The sequence below is a fragment of the Hemiscyllium ocellatum genome, chromosome 29, assembly GCF_020745735.1.
Source record: "Hemiscyllium ocellatum isolate sHemOce1 chromosome 29, sHemOce1.pat.X.cur, whole genome shotgun sequence".
NCBI classification, from domain to species: domain Eukaryota; kingdom Metazoa; phylum Chordata; class Chondrichthyes; order Orectolobiformes; family Hemiscylliidae; genus Hemiscyllium; species Hemiscyllium ocellatum.
The window spans coordinates 20,357,451-20,380,108 of record NC_083429.1 but is presented as its reverse complement, the minus strand read 5'-3'; the positions used below and the strand labels follow the sequence as shown (position 1 = coordinate 20,380,108).

The 22,658-nt window shown below is 41.4% G+C and overlaps 1 protein-coding gene across 1 annotated transcript in view; it reads right to left on the bottom strand.

Annotated features, from left to right (window-relative positions):
• The window catches only part of kirrel3a (kirre like nephrin family adhesion molecule 3a), a 366,352-nt gene that overhangs the window by 275,629 nt on the left and 68,065 nt on the right, over positions 1-22,658 (bottom strand). Inside the window, exons 2-3 of the mRNA XM_060846727.1 lie at positions 14,098-14,247; positions 11,215-11,364 (exon numbers count right to left, since the gene is read on the bottom strand). Coding sequence (XP_060702710.1) covers positions 11,215-11,364; positions 14,098-14,247 — 300 coding nt within the window. The remainder of the gene's footprint in view (positions 1-11,214; positions 11,365-14,097; positions 14,248-22,658) is intronic.

Below are 22,658 nucleotides of genomic sequence, written 5' to 3'. Positions count from 1 at the left end.
ATGGCAATTTTGTTACACAATCATGGGATGAGTGTCACTGGCTAGGCCAGTATTTGTTGCCCAGCTTATTTGGGAACATTGTCCAAGTAACTAGGGATTCAACTCAACAATTCAAAGCATAATGAAATGGATGCTGAAAACAAAACAATGCTGGAGATCACTGTGTCAGGCAGTGGGTCATGAAGAGTCATCTCAACTCGAAGCATTAACTTGCTCTCTCTCCATGGATGCTGCCTGACCCACTGTGATCTCCAGCATCTTCTTGTTTTTAGTACAGATTCCAGCTTCTGCAGTAGTTGCTCTTATAATGGAATGGTTGGCAGTTTCCACAAGGAACAGCAACTTGTATCTGTTAATGATGAAATTGACCATAGCTCCAGTTTTACTGTACAATGGATGGCACTGTATTTAATTAAATACTGGCATAATAAGCTGGCTGGATACTAGTTGAGACAACTCCAAAGCCCAAAGTTTAATTACTTTACTACAGTGAGTGACATGACAATGGGAGGTCCTAAAGTATTCAGCAGCCGATGAAATACCTTAAACGCAGTTATTGTCCTAGGAAGCAAGGCAGGCAAAATATGGACAGTAAGATCCCATAAACAGCAATAAAATGACCCCATAATGTGCTTTTTAGTTGTTGCTCATTTTAAAATAATTGGCAAAGGTACCAGGAGGGAGACCTAGAATTTTGTTCATGCTGCAAACTGTTATGATTTATGGTGCTTTGCCTGAAAGGTTAGTAGAAGCCGATTTAATAATAACTTTCAAAAGGAAATTGGACAGCTTTTGCAGAGTTGGCGCAGGTACAATGGCCACCTTCTGTGCTGGATGAGTCGATGAATCGTGTGATTAGCATGGTCAACAATGCTAAATGTCACTGAAAGATCACACAGTACAAAGAGGGATACACATGCAGTTACACTCACAAAAGGCACTGTCTGTGATTTTAGACAGTTTCTGTGGTGGGAGCAGGGGAGATTTGGGAGAGATGAACACACAGCTGGAGGTTCAACAATCTTGTAGGAAGAGGAAGTTAGTGATAAGGCTGAATTCGAGCGGATGAACAGGTTAAAGATGGACTCTGTAAAGAGGACAGTGGCTGACAAACAATAACCTTGAAGGCAGAACCTGCTGTGTAAGTCCTGTGAAAAGGAGCTGGAGAAAGGCATTAACCTGTGTAGCTACAAAGAGAAGATCGAAAAAAGAAATCCAAATGAGGAAATTAACATGAATTGGAAGATAGATCATTCCATAACACTCCAGGTTAGCTGGAGGAAAAGTGAACGCAAAGAAAGCTCTAAACAATGGTGACCCTAGAGGTTATTTTCTATAGAATTCCTACAGTGTGAAAACAACAAATTCATACTGTTTCTCTGAAAAGCATCCCACCCAGACACATCTCCATACACTATCCCTGTAACCCGGCACTTCCATGACTAATGCACCTAACCTACATATCCCTGAAAACTATGGGTAATTTAACATGGCCAGTCCATCTAATTTGCACATCTTTGAACTGTGGGAAGAAATGGGAGTACTCAGCGAAACTCATGCAGACTCAGGAGGATGTGCAAGCTCCAAACAGACAGTCGCCTGAGAGTCCCTGGTGCTGTAAGGCAGCAGTGCTAGCCACCACAATATAATGCACTTTAAGATAATGATAAAGTAAGACATAATTAAGACAAAAACCGTCAATATTTTGGAAAAGCATTTGAGAGGTTTTAACCATAATTGTGGCATTAGAATAGGCATACACATCAGCAGACAGTGATGTAGAACAATACCGGGCAGCATTTAAAATAGTGTTCAACAGAGTGCACAGAAATTATACTCTACAAAGGAAAGAGCAATCTAAACACTGGTGGAAAGTCTATAGATGAATAAAGACATGGGGAAACAATTGATGGGGGAGAAAAGATACTGACATTATGTATGTAGACAGATAAAAGAGAATATCAAGAGGTTAAGAGAGAAGTGAAGGAAAAATATAATTAGGAAGACAATAGAAGAGCTATTAAATTATCTAGGAATATAAAAAATATTTTATAGCCAGCTCAATATAAAAATGAATGCTGTGTGGGAATAGGAAAATCAGGGGATAGACAGGATAATGCCACCAATAATGAGAGAAAAGGCAGAAACATTAATAATTATTTTGCTTCCAAATTTACCACAAAAGTAAAACAGATTGACTGACAGTGAATGATAAAGTAAGGAATAAGTACATTTACATTTTTTGAAAAGGATGTATTGAATAAACTGAACAAACACAGAGGACAAATCTCCTGGCCCACTTGGATTGAATTTTAAAAGTATTTAGTGAAGAGATAGCAAAGGCTTCATGACTCATCTTCTACAATTTGTTAGAAAAAAAGTGCAGTGCCAGAGAACGGGCAGATAGGTAAAATATTTATTATATTTAACAAGGGGAACAGTCCCTGCCCAGGGAGTTATAGACCAGTCAGCTTAACACCAGCAATGGAAAAGTAATGGAATCCAAATTAAGGGATAGAATAGAAGAATCTCTAGAAATAAGAAACGTAAGATTACTCAGCCTGGACTTCAATGGAGAAAATCTTGCTTGGCCAATCTTACTGAATTTTTTAGGACATTACTGACAGAATACGCAATGATAATGCGATATGTGTATTTTGAACAGAACTTCAATAAATTTCCCATGATAGACTAATGAATAAAATTAAAGAATGTGGAAGTTTAAAAACTAACAAAAGATATCCAAAAAACTGAGATAACAAAAACTTTGAGGGTAAACTTGAAAATAATAAAAACAGACATGAAGAGCTTCTTTAACTATATGAAGCCAAAGTGAAGTTAGGCCTAGTAGTGAATGAAGTTGGGGTAAAGAAGACTGGAGAATTAGGAAATGACACTGAAGTTGAATGAATACTTTGCTACTCTGCAGCAGCAGAACGCACTAATAGCATTCTAAAAATTATTAAATATTCAAGGGCAAAAGCAAAGGAAATAAATACAATAACTATCACTTGAGAAAATATGCTAGGGAAACGATGAGGCTAAATACTGGTAAGTCATTTGGAGCTGATGAGATGCATGCTCAGATATTAAAGGGTAGAGATGTTCCTTTTCATGGGAGAGAAAGCTTCTGTAAAGCATAATGTCATAAGACAATCACCAAGAAATCCAAATGGAACTTTACTTACACAAAGAACAAATGGAATCTGCTGTCACAGTGGGTGAGTTTTAATTCCCCTTTCCACCCCCTTTCCAAAATGACCATCCTCTGCCTCCTCCATTGTCACAGCGAATCAGTTTGCAAACTGGAAGAGCAACACCTCATCTTCCATTTGGGCACCTACAGCCCAAAGGACTCAACACTGAGTTTTCCAATTTCAAATAATCCATCCCCGACTCCCTTCCCAGCTCACCGCACCCCCCCGCCCCCTTCTTCTTACCAACCCTTCTTTCCAGCTACCAACAGATTCATTCCTCCTGTCTACCAACCAGGTCGTCCCCACTATCTGTATTCACCTATCCCTACCTCAACGTCCCCTCACCCTCCCCTTTATCTACAGCTCCTCTTACACCCACCCCCAGTCCTGAAGAAGTAGTACACCCGAAACATTGACCAATCTATCTCCTGATGCTGCCTGGCTTGCTGTGTTCTTCCAGCCTCCTGCTTGTTGACCTTGAATTCTAACATCTGCAGTTTTTTTTTGTCTCTAACCCAATTTAAGCAAATGGCTGTGGAGAGTTAAATGCTTTGTCAGAACTCAATTAGAAAATTCTAACAGCCCCAGATTGTCTGGCAGTTGCCTAGTCTACAGTCACGGGCTGCTGAATTGCCGTTTACTCTTTACATATCCTATTGCAGGTTGCCCGCCCTCCCTCCCACAGGGCCCGCGACTGAAATTATGGGACATAGTGCTGCTTCGGGTCAGGTCCCTAGCACCTGACCCAAGCTCAGAATCCTCCATTACCAGCCTCCGCAATGTGGCCTCACCATAGGCCCCAGCATGCAGGCCCAGAGGAGCGGCAGTCCCAGTGATTGTAATCCCCCATTATGGGCCCAACCCATCCCAAATTAATGAGCCCACTGGCTTCTGTTGTAGAAACACCTCTGGCTTGGGGATTATTCCACCCACTAAAGATATTGCCAAGAGTTTGGGGATGCAACTGAGTTAACTTGAGTGATTGAACCAATTTTAATACATTATTATAGGTTGATAGTAGAACCAATGTTCATGCCATCTCTGTTTTGCCTATTTCACCTACCTGAGGATCAGGTCTGCTCTGCCTCTATCCATGTGGGACTAGTTTAGATTGGGAAACTTGGTCAGCATGGACGAGTTGGACTGAAGGGTCTGTTTCCCTGTTGTGTAACTCACTGACTCTATTAGTAATGATGCAATCTAACATGGAGCCCACAAGCAACAATTCTCATCAAAGAGAGACCTGGCCTTTTATGAGGCAAATGCAATGATATTTGTAACTGACATATAATTGAGCAGTCATAAGTTCCACTGTCTTCAGGCCTAATTCAACTGATTGATGTGTTGGGTAAGACAGATGTCTGGTAGCGTTCCATTTAAGCTGGAAAATTTAAAATAAACAAAAACAAAATCTCAAGGAAGATAATGGTGGCCTTAATGGCAGGAAGTAGTAGTGAGGACTGCCTGAGGGACACAAGCACAGTGGCTCAGTGGTTAGCACTGCTCCTTCACAGCACCAGGAACCCGGTTCAATTCCAGCCCTGGTCGACTGTCTGTGTGGAATTTCCACATTCTCCTCGTGCCTGTGTGGGTTTTCTCCAGGTGCTCAAGTTTTCTCCCACACTGAATTAGGTGGATCAGCCATGCTAAATTGCCCATTGTGTGCATAGATGTTCAGGGCAGCTGGATTGGCCATGGGAAATGCAGGTTACATTGATAAGGTAGAGGGGTGTGTCTGTGTGGGATGCTTTTCGGTGGGTTGGCATGGACTTGATGGGCTGAATGGCATGCTTCCACACGTTAGGGATTCTGTGATTCTACGCACCTGGGGGAGACAAAAGCAGCCTGGGAGAAACTAAATAACTGTTAGAGTATGGTTCTAGGCACTTGGAATAAACTGGTACTACGCGTATATGACACATGACATTTCCAACTTTATACAAAGATACTTTTGTACAGTTGAAAAACAAGTGGACTATAAGTGAGAGTGTTTCAGAAACTCAACATCAACTTAAGTAGCAGGGATAATCTTCAGATGCAACCTTCTGCCTGGTGATAACTTTGCATGATGCGAAAAAAATCAATAATTTTTGGAAATGATCAATCTTGTATGACTAGCACTCCAATCTGAAACACTAAAATGGATCACAAGGTCTCCTATTGTGTATCAAAAGTGTCTCTTTCTATGGACCAGGAGACCTGGGTTCAAGTCCCACCTGCTTCAAACGCGTATCATAACATCTCTGAACAGGTTAATTAGAACAAATGTCTACAAGATGAATCAGACCAGTTAGTCTCATTCACCATCTTTTTAAGGTGTAACCTCAAGACTGTTGCAGGAATAAATACAGAGCATTGATTCCCAGGTAATTATGGTAGGGAACCTGTTCAATGACTAGAGTTTGAGCCTATCTCTCAGAAAAGTCACAAATGCCTTTTGAATATAACAAAGCTCATTGAATTGCAGAGGCCATTTTCTACATCTGTCACACCTAGAGAACATAATGCACTCTGCTTGTGAAGGGGAATTTGGTGTCAAGGCATGAAGAGAATACCCAGCTCATTGCAAAATCCTAATGGATTGTTTATCCCCAGTTCTGCCACTAGCTTAGACCAATATGACCTTGGGTTCAGTATTGTTGATTATGCAGCAATATACCAAGGTGTGAAGCTCGATGGAAGCCTGAGATCCTGTTATAGGATACTGTGCCACAACTTTCTGTCTTAGAGCTTCCCAACAGAGTTACTCTATACATTTGTGACTAATATACAATAACAGCCCCCACAGGTAGGAGTGGTGAATTTGCCTTGATTGATATAATTCTGTGAATAGAAACCCTAAGTCCCCCACCATGCAAAAACAAGAATTGAAAGTTGATGCTTCATCAGTGAAGCTGACTTCAAGAATCATGTAGACTGAGGCCATTCAGTCTGTTGTGTGTGCTTGCTCTTTTATAGAGTTATCCAATTAAATGCATTTAATGCTGTTTCTTTAAACCCCTGCATCTTTCTCTTTCCTTTTGATTTGATTTATTATTGTCACATGTACCCAAGAATAGTGAAGTGTTTTGTTTTGCAAGCAGTACAGGCAGATTATAACATACAAAGATCATAGAACAGAGCGAGGAATACAAAGTTGCAGCTGCAAAGAGGTTACACGCAAAGCAAGATCAACATTAGATTTGAAATTTGAGAAGTCTATTCAGAAGTCTAGCAATAGCGGGGAAAAAGCTGTTCTTGAATCTTTTGGTACATGTGTTTAAAGCTTTTGTGTCTTCCGCCTGATGACAGAGGTTGGAAGAGATTATAACTAAAGTAGGATGGGTCTTTGATGATGTTGGTTGTCTTTCTGAAACATCAAGAAGTTTAGATGGAAAGTTAACTTATGTAACAATCTGGGCTGTTTCACAACTTTGTATAGTTTTTTATCCAATTCCCTTTGCAGCTGAATCCGCTCCCACTGTCCTGTTGGGCAGAATATTCCAGATTACACAGCTCACATGATAAAAAAGCCCATGTGCCATGCTGGGTGGGCAAAATACCATTAAAGGAAGTTTGCTTTCAAATAAAGACTCTTGTCACAAAGGTAAACTAACTAGCGAACCTCCAATCCAATGTTTGAATGGAATGCAACAGCGACATTTTCTGTTCTGCACTATCCCACAATGCACTCTTCCCTACAGGCACCATGTTTTCCCTGGTGGGATTGGACTACCAGTTACTTGATCCTTCACTTTCAGGTCAGTGTGAAAGAAGAAGTAAAATTGAAGAAGTGAAAAAAAAGTCACGTGAAATGGATACGCAAGTTGCAGAGACAGTGGCCAGGCAGATTAGTTGAAAGCAAAAGGGACAAAGAGCTTCATAAAAAGCCAAAAGGGAGCCAGTTTGGAAAGCAGCCAGATGAGGAGAGGTAAGCTAATTAGGAATGAAGAGCTGAGAGGATTAGACTCACCTATAGAGAGGGGAAGATAATCTCTTGAAAGGGAAAAAGAAATCATTGCAAGAAGAATCACACAGCTTTGTCTGTTTCCTGTGAAATGTGTAAGCAGGAACAGCAGAACACAGAGATACATAATAAAATTTTGGTTAAATTAGAATGGACTTCTCGCAGTCATGATTCCAACTCAGCCCTGGCATTGAACTCCAGCTGCAGTTCTATGCTGGAAACCCATGCTGACCCTCACCCCTAGAATTCCTGGGTACTTTCCCTAATGCCTTCAATGTGTGAAACTCCACATTGGAAAAGGTAATTCACAAAATAAACTCAATGAAATTTAAACTGAGCAAAAAATTTGAGCATTGTGTGCACCCACAGAAATCAGCTTTCCTGAGTACAACTGCAACAGTAACCCCAAAGAAGGTTTAAGCGAGCCACGTTGGCATTCTGAGATGTTATATCTCCCATTAACAAAGAGTTAATAGGAAATGGCAAGAAGCAATTAATTGGCTCGGCATGAGAACAGGCTGTTTTGCAAGGTTACCTGGATTTGTTTGTAATAACCGAGCAGAAAGGAACAGTTGGGAAGAATGCTTAGTGGATTAAAAGTGAGAGGTTGAGCAATTCAGCACACACCATCAAATTCTGCCTATTTTTAAGTTTGGGACTTCCCACAGGTCTTTGGACTTCACCATTGGACCTGGTTCATAAATGGTGCCATGGAAAGTGAGTTTGAGCTCCAAGTGACAGTTGTAACTGAATGAAAATATGTCAGACTCACTTATTTGAATATATCTAAAGTAGTTTAAGCTAGTAAATTTGCTTTATATCAAAGTATGTGTGTCCTGTTGTATTCATTTTGATCAGATTTTATAGAACCTGTTAAGGCAGTTTAATCCAACATCACAGATTGGGGTGAACTAACACCAGCTCCCTGGCTAAGAGGAGCATGGAGGTAAATCTGAAGTGATCTTCATGAGAAAATCAGATCAGATTTACAGCAGCAAAATTTACAAATACTATTGCCTAATATTACAAAAATTGGACCATTCATTCCCACAAAGTTGCACTGAGAGCTGACTCAGATGGTTTTTAAGCACGAGTGACAGAAGCCTAAGTGTATTCATAAGAAAGAAAGAACTGGAGAGAACCTCAAAGTACCTGAGGAAATGATTATTTTTTAGTTATCCTGAGATGATGCTGAGTGTTCCTCTGTAAAGATTGTTCAGTGACTCATTAGACCACCTTATTGAGACTTGGGATCAATTACACGTCAGGATGGACAGAGAATGGCTGCCTTACTGAACCAATTGAATCATTACAACTATCAACATCTCTCGAGGTCTTCAAGATCTCAATCCTTTCCATGTCTTTCTAGTCCATCTCCCACAGTCTAGGGTAGAATGAAGGAAGGAACTCAACAAATGGTTAATGATATCACAGTGACCTGTAGGCCTCAACTTTTCCCTCCCATTCAGCATACAAGAATGTTCCCAAATAGCCTGCATTCACAAAACTCATCACATTAGAAGTGATTATTTGGCTAAATAATCCTGAATATACAAAGAATCACACTGAGAGCCAATTTCAGATTGTCAGTTAGGTTCATGGTGTGGTGTACCTACACAGATTTAGAGCTTAATATGTCAATACCAAGGACCCTATTATTTGCAAAGAACATGCACATCCATTGTCCCAGTTCCACGCAATAAAGTAAGTGACAACCATTCTCTGTTCATTTCTCAGGGAAACCGGAGTTATTTAAAATTTAAATAAATCTTGGTAGTTAACTATCAGTCAGTCATTGTTAAAAGGTGCATTTTCTATGACAATGCTTCTATCAATTGGATGCCAAATCCAACCAATAAAGACTCCCCTCTAATGCAATTGAATTGGTATTTGTTGTGAATTATCCTAATGAGTGCAAGATAAGTTTTAACAAAATATATCAGCTATATTCAAGTATTACAAATCTTTAAAGTGTGTTAGCTTCACATATACTAAATGGTACTGTGTGATTAATGTCTCACACTTTGAGTTTTGCTGCTACTTTTGCACAAAACAACTTATTGGACAATGTTAGTGCCGTTTACCAGCCAGCATGCACTGTGATGCCCCAGCTTCACAAACTATCATTCACTGTTTTGGTCCCTTCATTAACCAACATTCGAAGCATGCTCATAAATTCCTGCAATCAAAACTCTAAATAAGCTAGGTTTGTCCTGAATGTGGGTGTTTATGTTTCGGGGTGGATTTTGCAGGTGATTTTGCAAATTTCGCAGAACATATAAAACAGCATTATTTGTAAAACTACAAAAGAAAAATCTTGAAAATTGCATTCTAGGAATAAAATGTGAATACCATTTTATTTAAAGCTTTAGTGCTCAATGTGACAAGAAAGCATTTTTTAACTTCTTTTTGTGTTTGATCATGTGCCAATCATTGATAGTTATGTTGACACTTGGGGTTATTTATGGTGCATAGTACAGGCAGCATCATTTTGGCTGAAAACAAGTAGATATGTACTGTGATTCTGTTTTCCTTAAAACAGTCCCTGGACATAAAAAGGAAAGTGCTGATTACTTCACTTTGATCAGAGTGCTGGATGTCATTAAACATAACTAAGATTTGGGCCAGTTATTACAGTTGGTTTCCCTTCCTTCACAAATTTCCAAAGTGCTGCCGTACAATTCCAGTTAGCTCTTCCCTCCCTAAAACAGCAGTGGGCATACTGATGCCACATGCATTGCAATGTTTCAAGGAAACAACTCACCACTACCTTCTTACACTGCTGCCCAAGCCAGTAACAGCCATAATGTTGTGGCACGGTGGCTCAGCGGTTAGCACTGCTGTCTCACAGCTCCTGGGATCGAATCCAGTCTCAGTCTGTGTGGAGTTTGCACTTTTTCCCTGTGTCTGCATGGGTTTCCCCCAGATGCTCTGGTTTCCTCCCACAATCCAAACATGTGCAGATTAGGTGAATTGGCTATGCTAGTTTGCTGATAGTGTTCAGGGATGCAGAGGGAATGGATTTGGATGGGATGCTCTTCAGAGAGTCAGTGTAGACTTGTTGGACCTTGTTTCCACACTGTAGGGATTCTATAATTAAAATAAAATCCATGACGGAATCAAAAGAGAGCATGCAATCATGACAGAGGGTCAAAAATTTATAGTCGAGAGTGTGATGCTGGAAAAGCACAGCCAGTCAGGCAGCATCACTGGAGCAGAAGAATCGACGTTTCAGGCATAAGCCCTTCATTAGGAATTTTTCCCACGGACATTTATAGCCGAGGGATAGCAGGTTTCAGCTGTGACTGTTGTTGGATGTTGCAAACAATAGTATCCCTACAGTGCAGAAAGAGACCAATCAGCCCATTGAGTCTATACTGACCTTCTGGAGATATTTTCAAGCAATCCATTCAGAGATACTATTCCACCACTCTGGAGTAGGAATTCCACCCCTCTGGCTCAGAGCTAGGGCAGCGGACAGACATTCAGAAAGTAAGGTGGTGGTTTTACAGAAGTAAGCACAAATATGTACTTCTTAGCTTGGAAATAATTTGGGAGTCTACATTGTGTGAATTGGGCAGTAAAATGTCTTTCAACTTCATGATTCGTTCTGTGGAAATATGCACAAATGTTTCAATTTGTCAGCAATTTATATGGGCCCCGACTTACTATTGTAGCTCAGCTCAGTCAGGTACCCCAGGCTTTAATTAGTAAAAGCAGGAACAGCCATATATATGTGTGTGCAAATGTGTGTGTCTCTGGACGCAGATATGTGAATGCGTAAAATGTGTGTTAACTTCATTTTATAAATTTGGCTCAAGTATATGGTTAATATGAAAAGACTTAAGTTTATAAAGTGCCTTATCAGGTTTTTTCAGAGAGGTCTCAAAGCAACTGAGCAATCAATTACTTTGAAGTCCTGTAACAGTAGGGATCTTGAACTAAGCTTCAATTCAGATTCACAATACTGCCTTTGAACTCATCCTGACTGAGCAGCAGGCTCCTTACAACCACATGTTGCCAGTATGCTGCAGTCTGCAGGCATATACAGCGCATACATGCACAACTTACTCAGTACTGTCAGTCGAGCGGGTTGGGATCGCAGGGCTGCGTGTGTTGCCTGACATTCGTAAACTGCATCATCAATAAGTTCTGCTTTATCGATGCGAAGGCTGTATTCACCAGCTGCATGGTCTCCCACAATGGAATAACGTGGAAAACCTGCAAGAGAGAAGAAGTAAAGTTACTTTCAGTTCAGCTCTGGGCATGGCACATGGACTGGAATTTGTTTAATTCACAGTTAACAGAAAACCTGATAAAAAATAATCAGATTGAAGGACATGTATTTATAAAGCACTTTTCACAGGCAGGGGCTTCATAGCCAAAGAGTGCTTTTTAGTAAAAGAAAGAACTGTGGATGTTGAAGATCTGAAACAAAAACACAAATTGTTGGAGAACCTCAGCAAGTGTGGCAGCATGAAAGTGCTTTTAACCTCATCAGAAGTCACACAACACCAGGTTATAATCCAACAGGTTTACTTTCTGAGTGGAGCTCCTTCATCAGTGAAGTCCTTCGTGGGATTTCTGACTTTGCCCACCCCAATCCAACTGAAAATGTGTTGCTGGAAAAGCGCAGCAGGAAAGGCAGCATCCAAGAACAGGAAATTCGACGTTTCGGGCACAAGCCCTTCATCAGGAATGTGGCACCTCCACATCATGACTTTTTAACATCATCATCATTGCAATGTCAGAAATGCAGCTGGCTTTGCATGCGTTAAACTCCCATGAACAGCAACGTGATACCAATGGGGTAATCTGTACTTTTAATTATGTTGATTACGGAGTAAATATTTGACAAGACATCAGGGAAAATTTGCCTGCTTTTCTTCAAAGCCTCGGAATATTGTGTGCAATCCTGGTGTCCTTATCAGAAAGATGTGAAACTTGAAAGGGTTCAGAAAAGATTTACAAAGATGTTGGCAGGGTTGAAGAACTTGAGCAATAAGGAGAGGCTGAATAAGCTGGGGCTGTTTTCCCTGGAGTGTCAGAGGCTGACGGGTGACCTTACATAAGTTTATAAAATCATGAGGGGCATATAGGATAAATAGTCAAGCTCTTTTCCCTTGGATGTGGGAGTCCAGAACTAGATGGCATAGATTTAGGGTGAGAAGGGAAAGATATAAAATGGACGTAAGGGACCAACTTTTTCACACAGAGGGTGGTGCGTGTATGGAATGAGCTGCCAGAGGAAGGGGTGGAAGCTGGGACAATTACAACACTTAAAAGGCATCTGGATGGGAACATGAATAGGAAGGGTTTAGAGGAATATGGGCTAAGTGCTGACAATGGGACTAGATTAGGTTAGGATATCTGGTTGGCGTGGACAGTCGGATCGAAGGGTCTGTTTCATTGCTGTACATCTCTATGACTCTAGCATTCAGTCATAGGTGAGATTTAATGACCGTTCACTGAGCATGTCTTGGTCTCTGTCTCATCTGAAAGATAGCACCTTTGGCATTAGTAGCATTCGCTCAGTAGGGCACTGGATAATCACCCTTAATTTTTTAAGCTCAAGCCCTGGAGAAGGAAATTAACTGAGAAATCTTATAATCGAGAGATGTAACTAACTGAGCCATGGCTGACACAAAACCAACAAAAGCTGCTTTACACCACTTGGGTCAACTCTGTTACATTGACTCATCACTGCAGAATTCTATTGACAGTATTTAGTCCTAAGGGTAATAATAGGAGATAGAAACTGCAACTTCTCCAAACACTAATTAATGTGTTTTAATAAGAACGATTACTAAGTCATTGATTATTGTGCACATCAAACAGTGTTTGTCTATTAAACAGGTTTGCGACGTTAGAAGATTTGTTTAGAATTTCACTGCTCCATGCCCAGTGATTCCCTTAACAAATCTCATATCAATGTATTAATCCAACTGGGAGTCATTCTAGTTTGACCTGTAAACTCCACTCTTATGATCAACTCACAGTCAGCCTTAACAACTGGAGGAACTGCATATATTTTCCTTCACTAGCTGCATAGTTCCATTCCCCATACTTTTTCTCTGCCAGTTCATGCATCTCCCCTTTATCTTTCGGGGAACATTCCATTGTCCGCCAGGTTTGAATTTGAACTGGAACTCAACACTCTTTGTCGGAGTCTCTAAAAATGTAGGGTTAGCAGTTATGCAAACAAAATAGAAGAATTGCACTGCATTACAACACAATGTCTTCTCTCACATTCCTTAAACACTTATTTATTGCAAATATCATTCTGGTAGTGGATCAATATTTTGTTCTTGACTGACAGTGAAGAATTAACCACTTGGATAATGGTGACTCTCTTTCCCTTCCTATTGTTGGGGGAAGAAGGTGCCTGTCAGGATGAACATTTGAGGGATTTTTAATGAAACCACCAGTCTCCATCCAAGCAGATTTCTCAATGATACATCCTTATTATTCCCCATGCTTTAGTTAGTGAAGATATTGAATGGGCCTGAGCTGGGAACCAGATCCTAAATGCGCAACACATTCATTTATCATTCAGTACTTGCTAACACCTCACAACAGATCATCAACTCTGCTGAGTTGTTTCTGGATCAGTACTGAAATGAGGAGAAGTATCTTCACCCTGAGAGTGGCAAGCCGGTGGAATTCACTACCACAAAAAGCGATTGAAGTCTTTTCACGAAGGAAGTAAATACAATTTTTGTGGCTAAATGGATCAAGGGATGGAGGAAGGGCAGGATTAAGGTATTGAGTTGGATGATCAGCCATGATCGTACTGAATGACAGAAGAGGCTTGAGGGGTCAAATGGCCTGATCCTGCTCTGACTTTTTATGTTTCCATGGTCATATGTAATTAACTGACTGTCATCTCACAGTAGTTAAAACATCACTGTACCCTGGAGTGCCCAAAGCCAAACCACAGTGTCAGCTCCTTACCTGGCAGTTGCTTCTCGACTCCCAATCCCAGACCATCCTTTGTCCACAGGACAATCCCATGATACCCCGCGACTGCACAGGACAATGTGACTGGGTGTCCTGCGACTACAACTCTGTCCTCAGGCTGTAGGGTAAACGAGGAGGCATGGCCTGGAGGGAAGAACAGATCAAAATTAGACTACTTACAGTGTGGAAACAGGCACAACAAGTCCACACAGACCCATTCCCCTACATTTACGCCTTCACCTAATACTATGGGCAATTTAGCATAGCCAATTCACCTAACCTGCAGGTTTTTGGATTTTGGGAGGAAACGCATGCAGACATGGGGAGAATGTGCAAGCTCCACACAGAGATTCGCCTGAGGTGGGAATTGAACCCAGGTCTCGGGCACTGTGAGGCAGCAGTGCTACCCACTGTGCCACCGTGCCGCCCGTGATGTGGTTAAACATTGAAAATTGTGATGTGGAGGTCCTGGTGTTGAACTGCTTTCGGAGCGCTGTTCCTTCATCAGGTAACTATGGAGCAGGATCATAAGTCTGATGATCTTACTTCACAGTTGCCTGATGAAGGAACAGTGCTCCTAATGCTTGAATTTCTAAATAAACCTGTTGGACTATAACCTGGTGTTGTGTAATTTTTAACATTGCAAATTGTGGCAGTTTTCTAAAATATAATTCTATTTTGAAAATCTGTTCCACTTTAAAAAATATGTTTCATTTAAAGTTACAATTTTGAGTGCACAGCTGCGACTTTAAGTGTGGATTTACTCTACATAAAATCTATGTTTAATCTCCTTTACTTCAAGAAAAATGTCCCAGCTTCTCCAATATAATCTCATAGCTGAACTCTCTCCTCTTGGTAGCATTCTCTTACATCTCCTCTGCACCATCTCAAAGCCTTACATACTTCCGACAATGTGGGGTGACAAGAACTGGACACAATACTCTCATTGTAGTTTGACTATATATTTATAAAGTTTCATTAAAAGTACTATTTGTGATGTTCAGGATCCCATTTGCCTTGTTAGCTACTTTCTGATATGTTCAGCCACATTCATTGATCAATGCATGTACACCACCATGTCCCTCGGTCCTGCACTATCTTTAAAACCATGTCATTAATTCAATACTGCCTTCCCCAAAAGGCATCACCTCTCGCTTTCTAAAGTCCAGTTGCCAGCCCATTCTGTTGTCCTGCAGCAGTCAACTGATATCTCTATAACATGCCACACCTTCAATTTTGGCATCAGTGGTCAACTTTTAAATTTTATCCCCCCATTCCAATATCCAAAAAAATTTCCATATATCAGAAAAGTAATGGTCCTTCCACTGAACCTTGGGAAGACCAGTATCTTAAAAACAACCCTTACCATGACTTGCTGTTTTCTGTTCTTAAGCCTTTTTTTACATAATGGCTGACATTGGATTGCCTATGTTGTGAGTGTCAGTCTTGTTAACATAGCCACATACACATAAATGCCAGACAGTGATCATTTCCAATGAGAGAATCCAGCCCCCTTCTCTTGATGTTGAATTGAATTACATTAGTGAGTCCCATTGAGTCCAGGAGTTTATTATTGACCATAAATTAACTGGAAATAGCGATACCATAGCGGCTACAAGAATGTGTCACAGTCTGAGACTTCTGCAGTGAGTTACTCACCTCCTGAATTCCCAAATCCGGTCCACTATCTACAAGCCACAAGTCTGGAGTGCAATGGAGCTCTCTCTACTTGCCTGGATAAGTGCAGCTCCAACAACACTTAAGAAGCTCAACTCCATCCAGGACAAAGTATCCATTAGGTTGACATACCATCCACTGGATTCAATATTTATTCTCTTCACCGTCCATGCTAATGGCAGCAGTATGTACCACCTATACATTGCATTGCACTAACTCACCAAAGCTTCTTTGACAATACCTTTCATAACTATTACTTCTACTACCTAGAACATATGAGCATAAGAACTAGGAGCAGGAGGAGGGAATTCAGGCCCTTAATCTGTTGTGCCATATAATACCATCATGCCTGACCTCACTTTCCTTCCTAGTCCTCATATCTCTTTAGAGCTGAAAATGTGTTGCTGGAAAAGCGCAGCAGGTCAGGCAGCATTCAAGGAACAGGAAATTCGACGTTCCGGGCATAAGCCCTTCATCAGGAATTCCTCATTCCTGAAGAAGGGCTTATGCCCGAAATGTCAAATTTCCTGTTCCTTGGATGCTGCCTGACCTGCTGCGCTTTTTCAGCAACACATTTTCAGCTCTGATACTCCATCATCTGCAGACCTCACTTTCTCCTCATATCTCTTTAATCCATTACTAATTAAAAATACGTCTATCTCCTCCTTAAAAGTTATTCAATGCCCTGCATCCAATGCAATCTAGAGTAGTGAATTCCACAGATTCATGGCCCCTTGAGAGAAGCAGTTCTTCTTCCTGATTTAAATTTGATACCTCTTAGCCTAAAACTATTACCTCTCATTCTAGATTGCCCTACAAGAGGAAACATCCACTCAATCTCTACTCCATCAATCTCCTTTAGTATCTTATACATCTCAGTTAGATCGTTTATCCTTTGAAACTTGAGCGAGCATAACCTAAACCACACAAACGCTTCTCACTAGACGAGACTTGCATCTCTGGAATAAATCTTGTGAACTTTCTCTGAATTACCTCCAATGCAATTACATCCTTTCTCAAGGCCAAGACTGTACGTAGGTCTTCAGATGCAGTCTCACCAATGCCTTGTACAATTGCAATGACACTTCCCCACTTTAAATCCATCCCTTTAGAAAAAAAATGCCATAATTCCATTGATTCTTCTTATGACTTGTTGCACCTATACACTAAATTGCTGTGACTCATGCACAAGGGAAACCAAGATTCCTCTGCACTGAAGCTTCTCCTTGTCATATAGTAAGTTGTCTTTTTATTTTTCCCTACCAGAATGGATCACCTCACATTTATCTATGTTAAACTTCATCTGCCAAATTTGGCTCATTCACCTAATTTATACATATCCATTTGTAAATGTCTTATTTCTTCATTATAACTTACTTTCCACCTATTTGCTATGTTCAAGAAGGCAGCTCACCACAACCTTCTCAAGGGCAACTAGGCATGGGCAATAAATGCAGGCCTGCCAGCGATGCCCACATCCCACTGATGAATAAATTTTGTAAAAGTTATTTCTTTAGATTGGAAGTGGTGGGACTCCAAGGATCAAACCATGTCACATCCCACTAAGTACATCATGCCAACTGGGAAAAGACCCATTTAAACCATCTTTGTTTGCTATTAGTTATCCAGTGCTCTACCCAAGCTAAAATATCATACCTCGCCTCATGTGACCTTACCTTGCATATTAACCTTTTGTATGGCACCTTATCAAATGCCTTCTGGAAGTCCAGATGTACTACAGCTACAGGATCCCTATTCTGTACTTTTCATCTTCATCTTGAAGAGCACTAGCAAATTAGTGAAACTCAATTTATTCTTCTTTTGCCTGAAACGTCGATTTTGCTGCTCCTCCGATGCTGCCTGAACTGCTGTGCTCTTTCAGCACCACTAATCCAAAATCTGGTTTCCAGCATCTGCAGTCATTGTTTTTACCTTCCTGAAACCATGCTGACTCTGATAAATTGTATTTGACTTTCCAAATGTCCCATTACTACTTTCTTAATAATGGATTACAACCATTTCCGAATGACAGACCTTGAACTAGTTTCACACTTTCTGCCTCCCTTCCTTTTCAAAAAGAGGGTGCTGCATTAGCATTTTTTAATACGCTGAACCCTTTCAGAATCTGTGGAATTTTGGAATATCATAATCAATATCCACTATCTCTACTGTCACTACCTTTCAGGCCCTAGGATGTAGGCCCTGAGGCCCTAGAAACTTGGCTTCCTTGAATTCCAATAATTTGCTCAGTCCTTTGCCCCTAATGAAAATGCAAGGACTGTGGATGTATTTGAGCTCCATCAGTTGCAATCTCCCCTCCAAATCATACACCATCCTGTTTTCAGTATCACTGTGTGAAACCTCTGGAGTTCCCTTCCAGACAGCATTGTGGGGGTGTCCCTACATCACAATGATTGCACCAATTCAAGGAGGCAGCTCAGCACCACAGTCCCAAGGGCAATTAGGTGTAGATAATAGGTACCGGCCTAGCTACTGACACCCATAACTCATGAAAGAAACTTAACAAGCTATTCTCGAGAGATAGAATTAGAAAGTAGATGTAGGGAATTTATGGCAGATCCTTTATGGGATCATTATTTGAGTTCTGTGAAATGTTCTGATCTCCATCCTAGACATGGACACAGGGACACTCGAGAGTATGTAGAAGGATTCACTGGATATAGACCAAGTCTTTTCTCCTTCTGCTTCTGGATCCACTTCACGATGTCGATTGCTGGTCATGGCAATTTACCACATGAAAACAAAACGTCTCCTCATTTTTCACTTGGCATTTTGGCCAATCATCTGTACCCAAAAAAACACTAACAGAATTTCAGATGCTATAAATCAGAAACAAAAATAGAAATTGCTGGTGAAGCTCAGCAGGTTTGACAGCATCTGTGGAGGGAAATCAGAGTTAATGTTTCAGGTTGAGTGACCCTTCCTCAGAACTACTCTTTCTCCTCACCTTTCAGTCAAGGCTCACACTGGTCAGATACCAATCTCCCGAGTCTAAATCCTACACTGAATAGTTTGATGATCCCAATCATTCAGCCAACACAACTGATAAAGCAGTTCACAGAGTAGTGAGGGAAAGTTGTGGAGGGATTCCTATTCCCCATTTCTCCCCAGTAAACTCCACAGGATACTGTCAGCTTGAGACAAAGTTGGAATTGGCTGTGATGCTGCAAGTAACCTATTGACACTCATCATTCAACATAGCATGAGAGGGATAGATTCCCAGCACCCAGCAATGTTCTCAGGACAGGAGTACTGTGGAGAAAATCAAAGAGAAAACCACATGCTTTCCAAACTATGAAGTAAAGATATTCAGTTAGTTATTTTGTTTCCATTTTCATGCTCTTGTTCTTCAGTTGTCTCCTATAGATCTATTTTTGTACGTTGTTGCTGGAATCTACAACTCTGTGTGATTCCGAGATGTAGAGTGATGGAGTAGAGCTCAGTCTATCAGACAGTTGGTACTCTGAATCAATGAGCTGCATTTCCCTGAAGCAATACTCTTGTCTGATTTTGCCTGAGTGGGGGAATATCAGTTTGCAAAGAAGTTGATCTGGTGCCCAGGTTGCATGTGCAATTTTGCTCCAATGTTTGGTGTGTGCATAGATCTGTATATGTGTGCATCCAAGGTGCAAGCGAGTGTTTTCAAGAATACACATATTTGTGGACATATTTGGCAAATCCCACATGGATTCTCAATTCCTTTTAGGACACAACATTTTTGCTCCGCAAGTAAAAATCTTCCTATTTCTGTCCCCAATACTTTGAGAAGTGCTAAATGGTGTGATGACTTGGAAGTGCCAGTGTTGGTCTGGGGTGGACAAAATTAACAATCACACAACACCAGGTTATAGTCCATCAGGTTTATTTGGAGGCACTAGCTTTCAGAACACTGCTCCTTCATCAGACAGTTAAGGAGTGGCGCTCCGAAAGCTAGTGCTTCCAAATAAACCTGTTCAACTACAACCTGGTGTTGTGTGATTGTTAATTTTGTCCACCCCAGACCAACACTGGCACTTCCAAGTCATCACACCACTTAGCACTTCTCAAAGTATTGAACTCAACCAACACCCAAATCCCTCTCAATCTTGTAATGATCTTTTTCTTTATTGTTGTATTATTGTGATTTTAATCTTTTCAACAGATGCCAATGCTTCAAAGGCAGGAGGGTATTGATTGCCCTTGAGTTACCTGCTGCTCCAGAGTCAAGTACCAGATGGTACAATAGTTGCATAACATATAAATACATCAGATATTGACACAGAATGCATCCTTTTGGCCCAACTAGTCCATGGCAGTCCTCATAGAATCATGGAGTCACACAACACAGAAACAGATCCTTTGGTCCAACATGTCCAATGTCATCCAGGTTTCCCAAACTAAAGTAGTCTCCTTTGCCTCGTTTGGACCATATACCTCTAAACCTTTCCTATTCATGTACCTGTCCAAATCCATCACATAACCTCCAAATCCCAACCACCATATTCACACACTGTCACCAGTAACTAGCCAATACATCAATCCTCATAGTTACCATTCAGTTCTGATGGCTACAATACACATTCTCTACACACCAGGAATCACTTTATCACATGGAGTTATTGAAACGTGCATGTGCCTGGGCTGCATTGTATTCGGAATACATTGCATCCTTGTTAAGTGTCCTGTGGGTGGAAATGGTAAAACATTCCAAGCCTCTCACAGGAATATCTGAGAGATTAGCTCTTCATGTGAGAGAAGACTGGTACAGTGCAGGACGACTGGCAACCTTACCTGGGAGAAATAGCAGAGCGTGCTGTTACAACTTCAAAATGTTAACTTTGCAAATGAAACAACAACAATAGCTCAGGAAAATCATGGGTTGATTATACACCTGTGTATAAAGTGCAGCAACTGAGAAAAACATGCTTTTTAACCGGACTTAAAATTATGTAAGAGATTCTAGCAGAAGGGAAATAAGAAATAATATTTGTACTTTTTTAATCATTAAGTGAAAATGTTTATAAGATTCTAAGGCTGATGTATAGTGGTAGTGAAAAGAAAAATTAATTTATTGACTAGTTAACTATTGTACTAATTATAATATTATAATTATATTACATTGGATAGTCATATGTTGAATATTGAATAGTTTAACAAACTGAATCAATTACTAAACTAAGAGGCAGTAAAGGTGGTAGGGCAGGTGACATATTGCAATTACAGACTGTGGGTTCAGCTGAATGTCAATGTGATCCAGGGCAAAAATAGATGCAGTGAGTATTGATAACTCAAGCAGCTTCAATATAGAGTTTATGAATTGGGTGATACGCTGGCATTGGCACTGGCAGATGTATTAGGGTCAGGTCCTTTGGGCTGCGGGGGTGAGGAAGGGAGTTAGGGGTTGGGTCTTGTGGTGGGGAAATGGTGTTTGGGTGTTGAATGAGGAAAGGGGGCCAGGTGTAGAATTGGGGAAGGGGGAATCAGATCCCTCGCGGTGTTGTGTGTCAGCTTCTGGGAGAAGTGTAATTAGGCACATGTGAGGGGTCAGTGAAATGGTTACTCAGGTATTGGATGAGGTACTTAACAATCTAGGAGAAAGTGAGGACTGCAGATGCTGGAGATCAGAGACAAAAAAAATGGTGTGCTGGAAAAGCACAGCAGGTCAGGCAGCATCCGAGGACCAGGAGAATCGACGTTTCAGGCAAGAGCCCTTCACCAGCAATGAGGCTTGTGAGCCGAGGGGGTGGAGAGATAAATGGGAGGGGGTTGTCTGGGAGTAGCTGAGAGTGCAATAGGTAGATGTAGGTGGGGGTAATCGTGATAGGTTGGAGAGGAGGGTGAAGCGGATAGGTGGGAAGGAAGATGAACAGGTTGGACAGGGTGGTGTCGAGTTGGAAGGTTGGAACTGGAATAATTTGGGGGAAGGGAAAAATGAGAAAACTGGTGAAGTCCACATTAATCCCATGTGGTTGGAGGGTCCAAAGGCAGAAGATGAAATGTTCTTCCTCCAGGCATCAGGTGGTTAGGATGTGGTGATGGAAGAGGCCCAGGATCTACATGTCCTTGATGGTGTGGAAGAGGGAATTGAAGTTTTCAGCCGGGGGGCAGTGGGGTTGGTTGGCGCAGCTGTCCCAGAGATGCTCTCTGAAGCACTCTGCAAGTAGGAGTCCTGTCTCCCCGATATAAAGGAGATCGCATCGTGAGCAACAGATACAATAATGACATTTGTGGATGTAAAGGTGAAACATTGATGGATGTGGAAGACTTCTTTGGGGCCTTGGATGGAGGTGAGGGGGGAGGTGTGGGCAAAGGTTCTGCAATTCCTATGGTGGCAGGGGAAGATGCCAGGCGGGAGGGTGGGTTGTTAGGGGACGTGGACCTGACCAGGGAACAGTCTTGGCGGAAAGTGGATGGGGTGGGAAGGGAATATATATCTCTGGTGATGGGGTCTATTTGTAGGTGGCACAAATGGCGGAGGATGATGCAATGTATAGGGAAGTTGGTTGGGTGGAAGGTGAGGACTGGGGGTTTATGTCCTTGTTATGGTTGAGGGGTGGAGTTCGAGGGCAGAGGTGCAGTAAGTAGATGAGACGTACTGGAGGGCATCATTGACCACATGAGAGGGGAAATTGGGGTTTTTAAAAAAAGGAGGCCATTTAGTGTATTCTGTGGCGGAACTGGTCTTCCTGAGAGTAGATGCGGTGAAGGCAGAGGAATTGGGAATAAGGAGTACCGTTTTTACAGGGGGCAGAGTGGGAGGAGTTGTAATCCATGTAGCTGTGGGAATTGGTGGGTTTGAGAAAATATCTGTGTTGAGTCGGTCACCGTTGATGGAGATGGAGAGGTTCAGGAAAGGTTTCTGAGATGGTCCAGGTGAA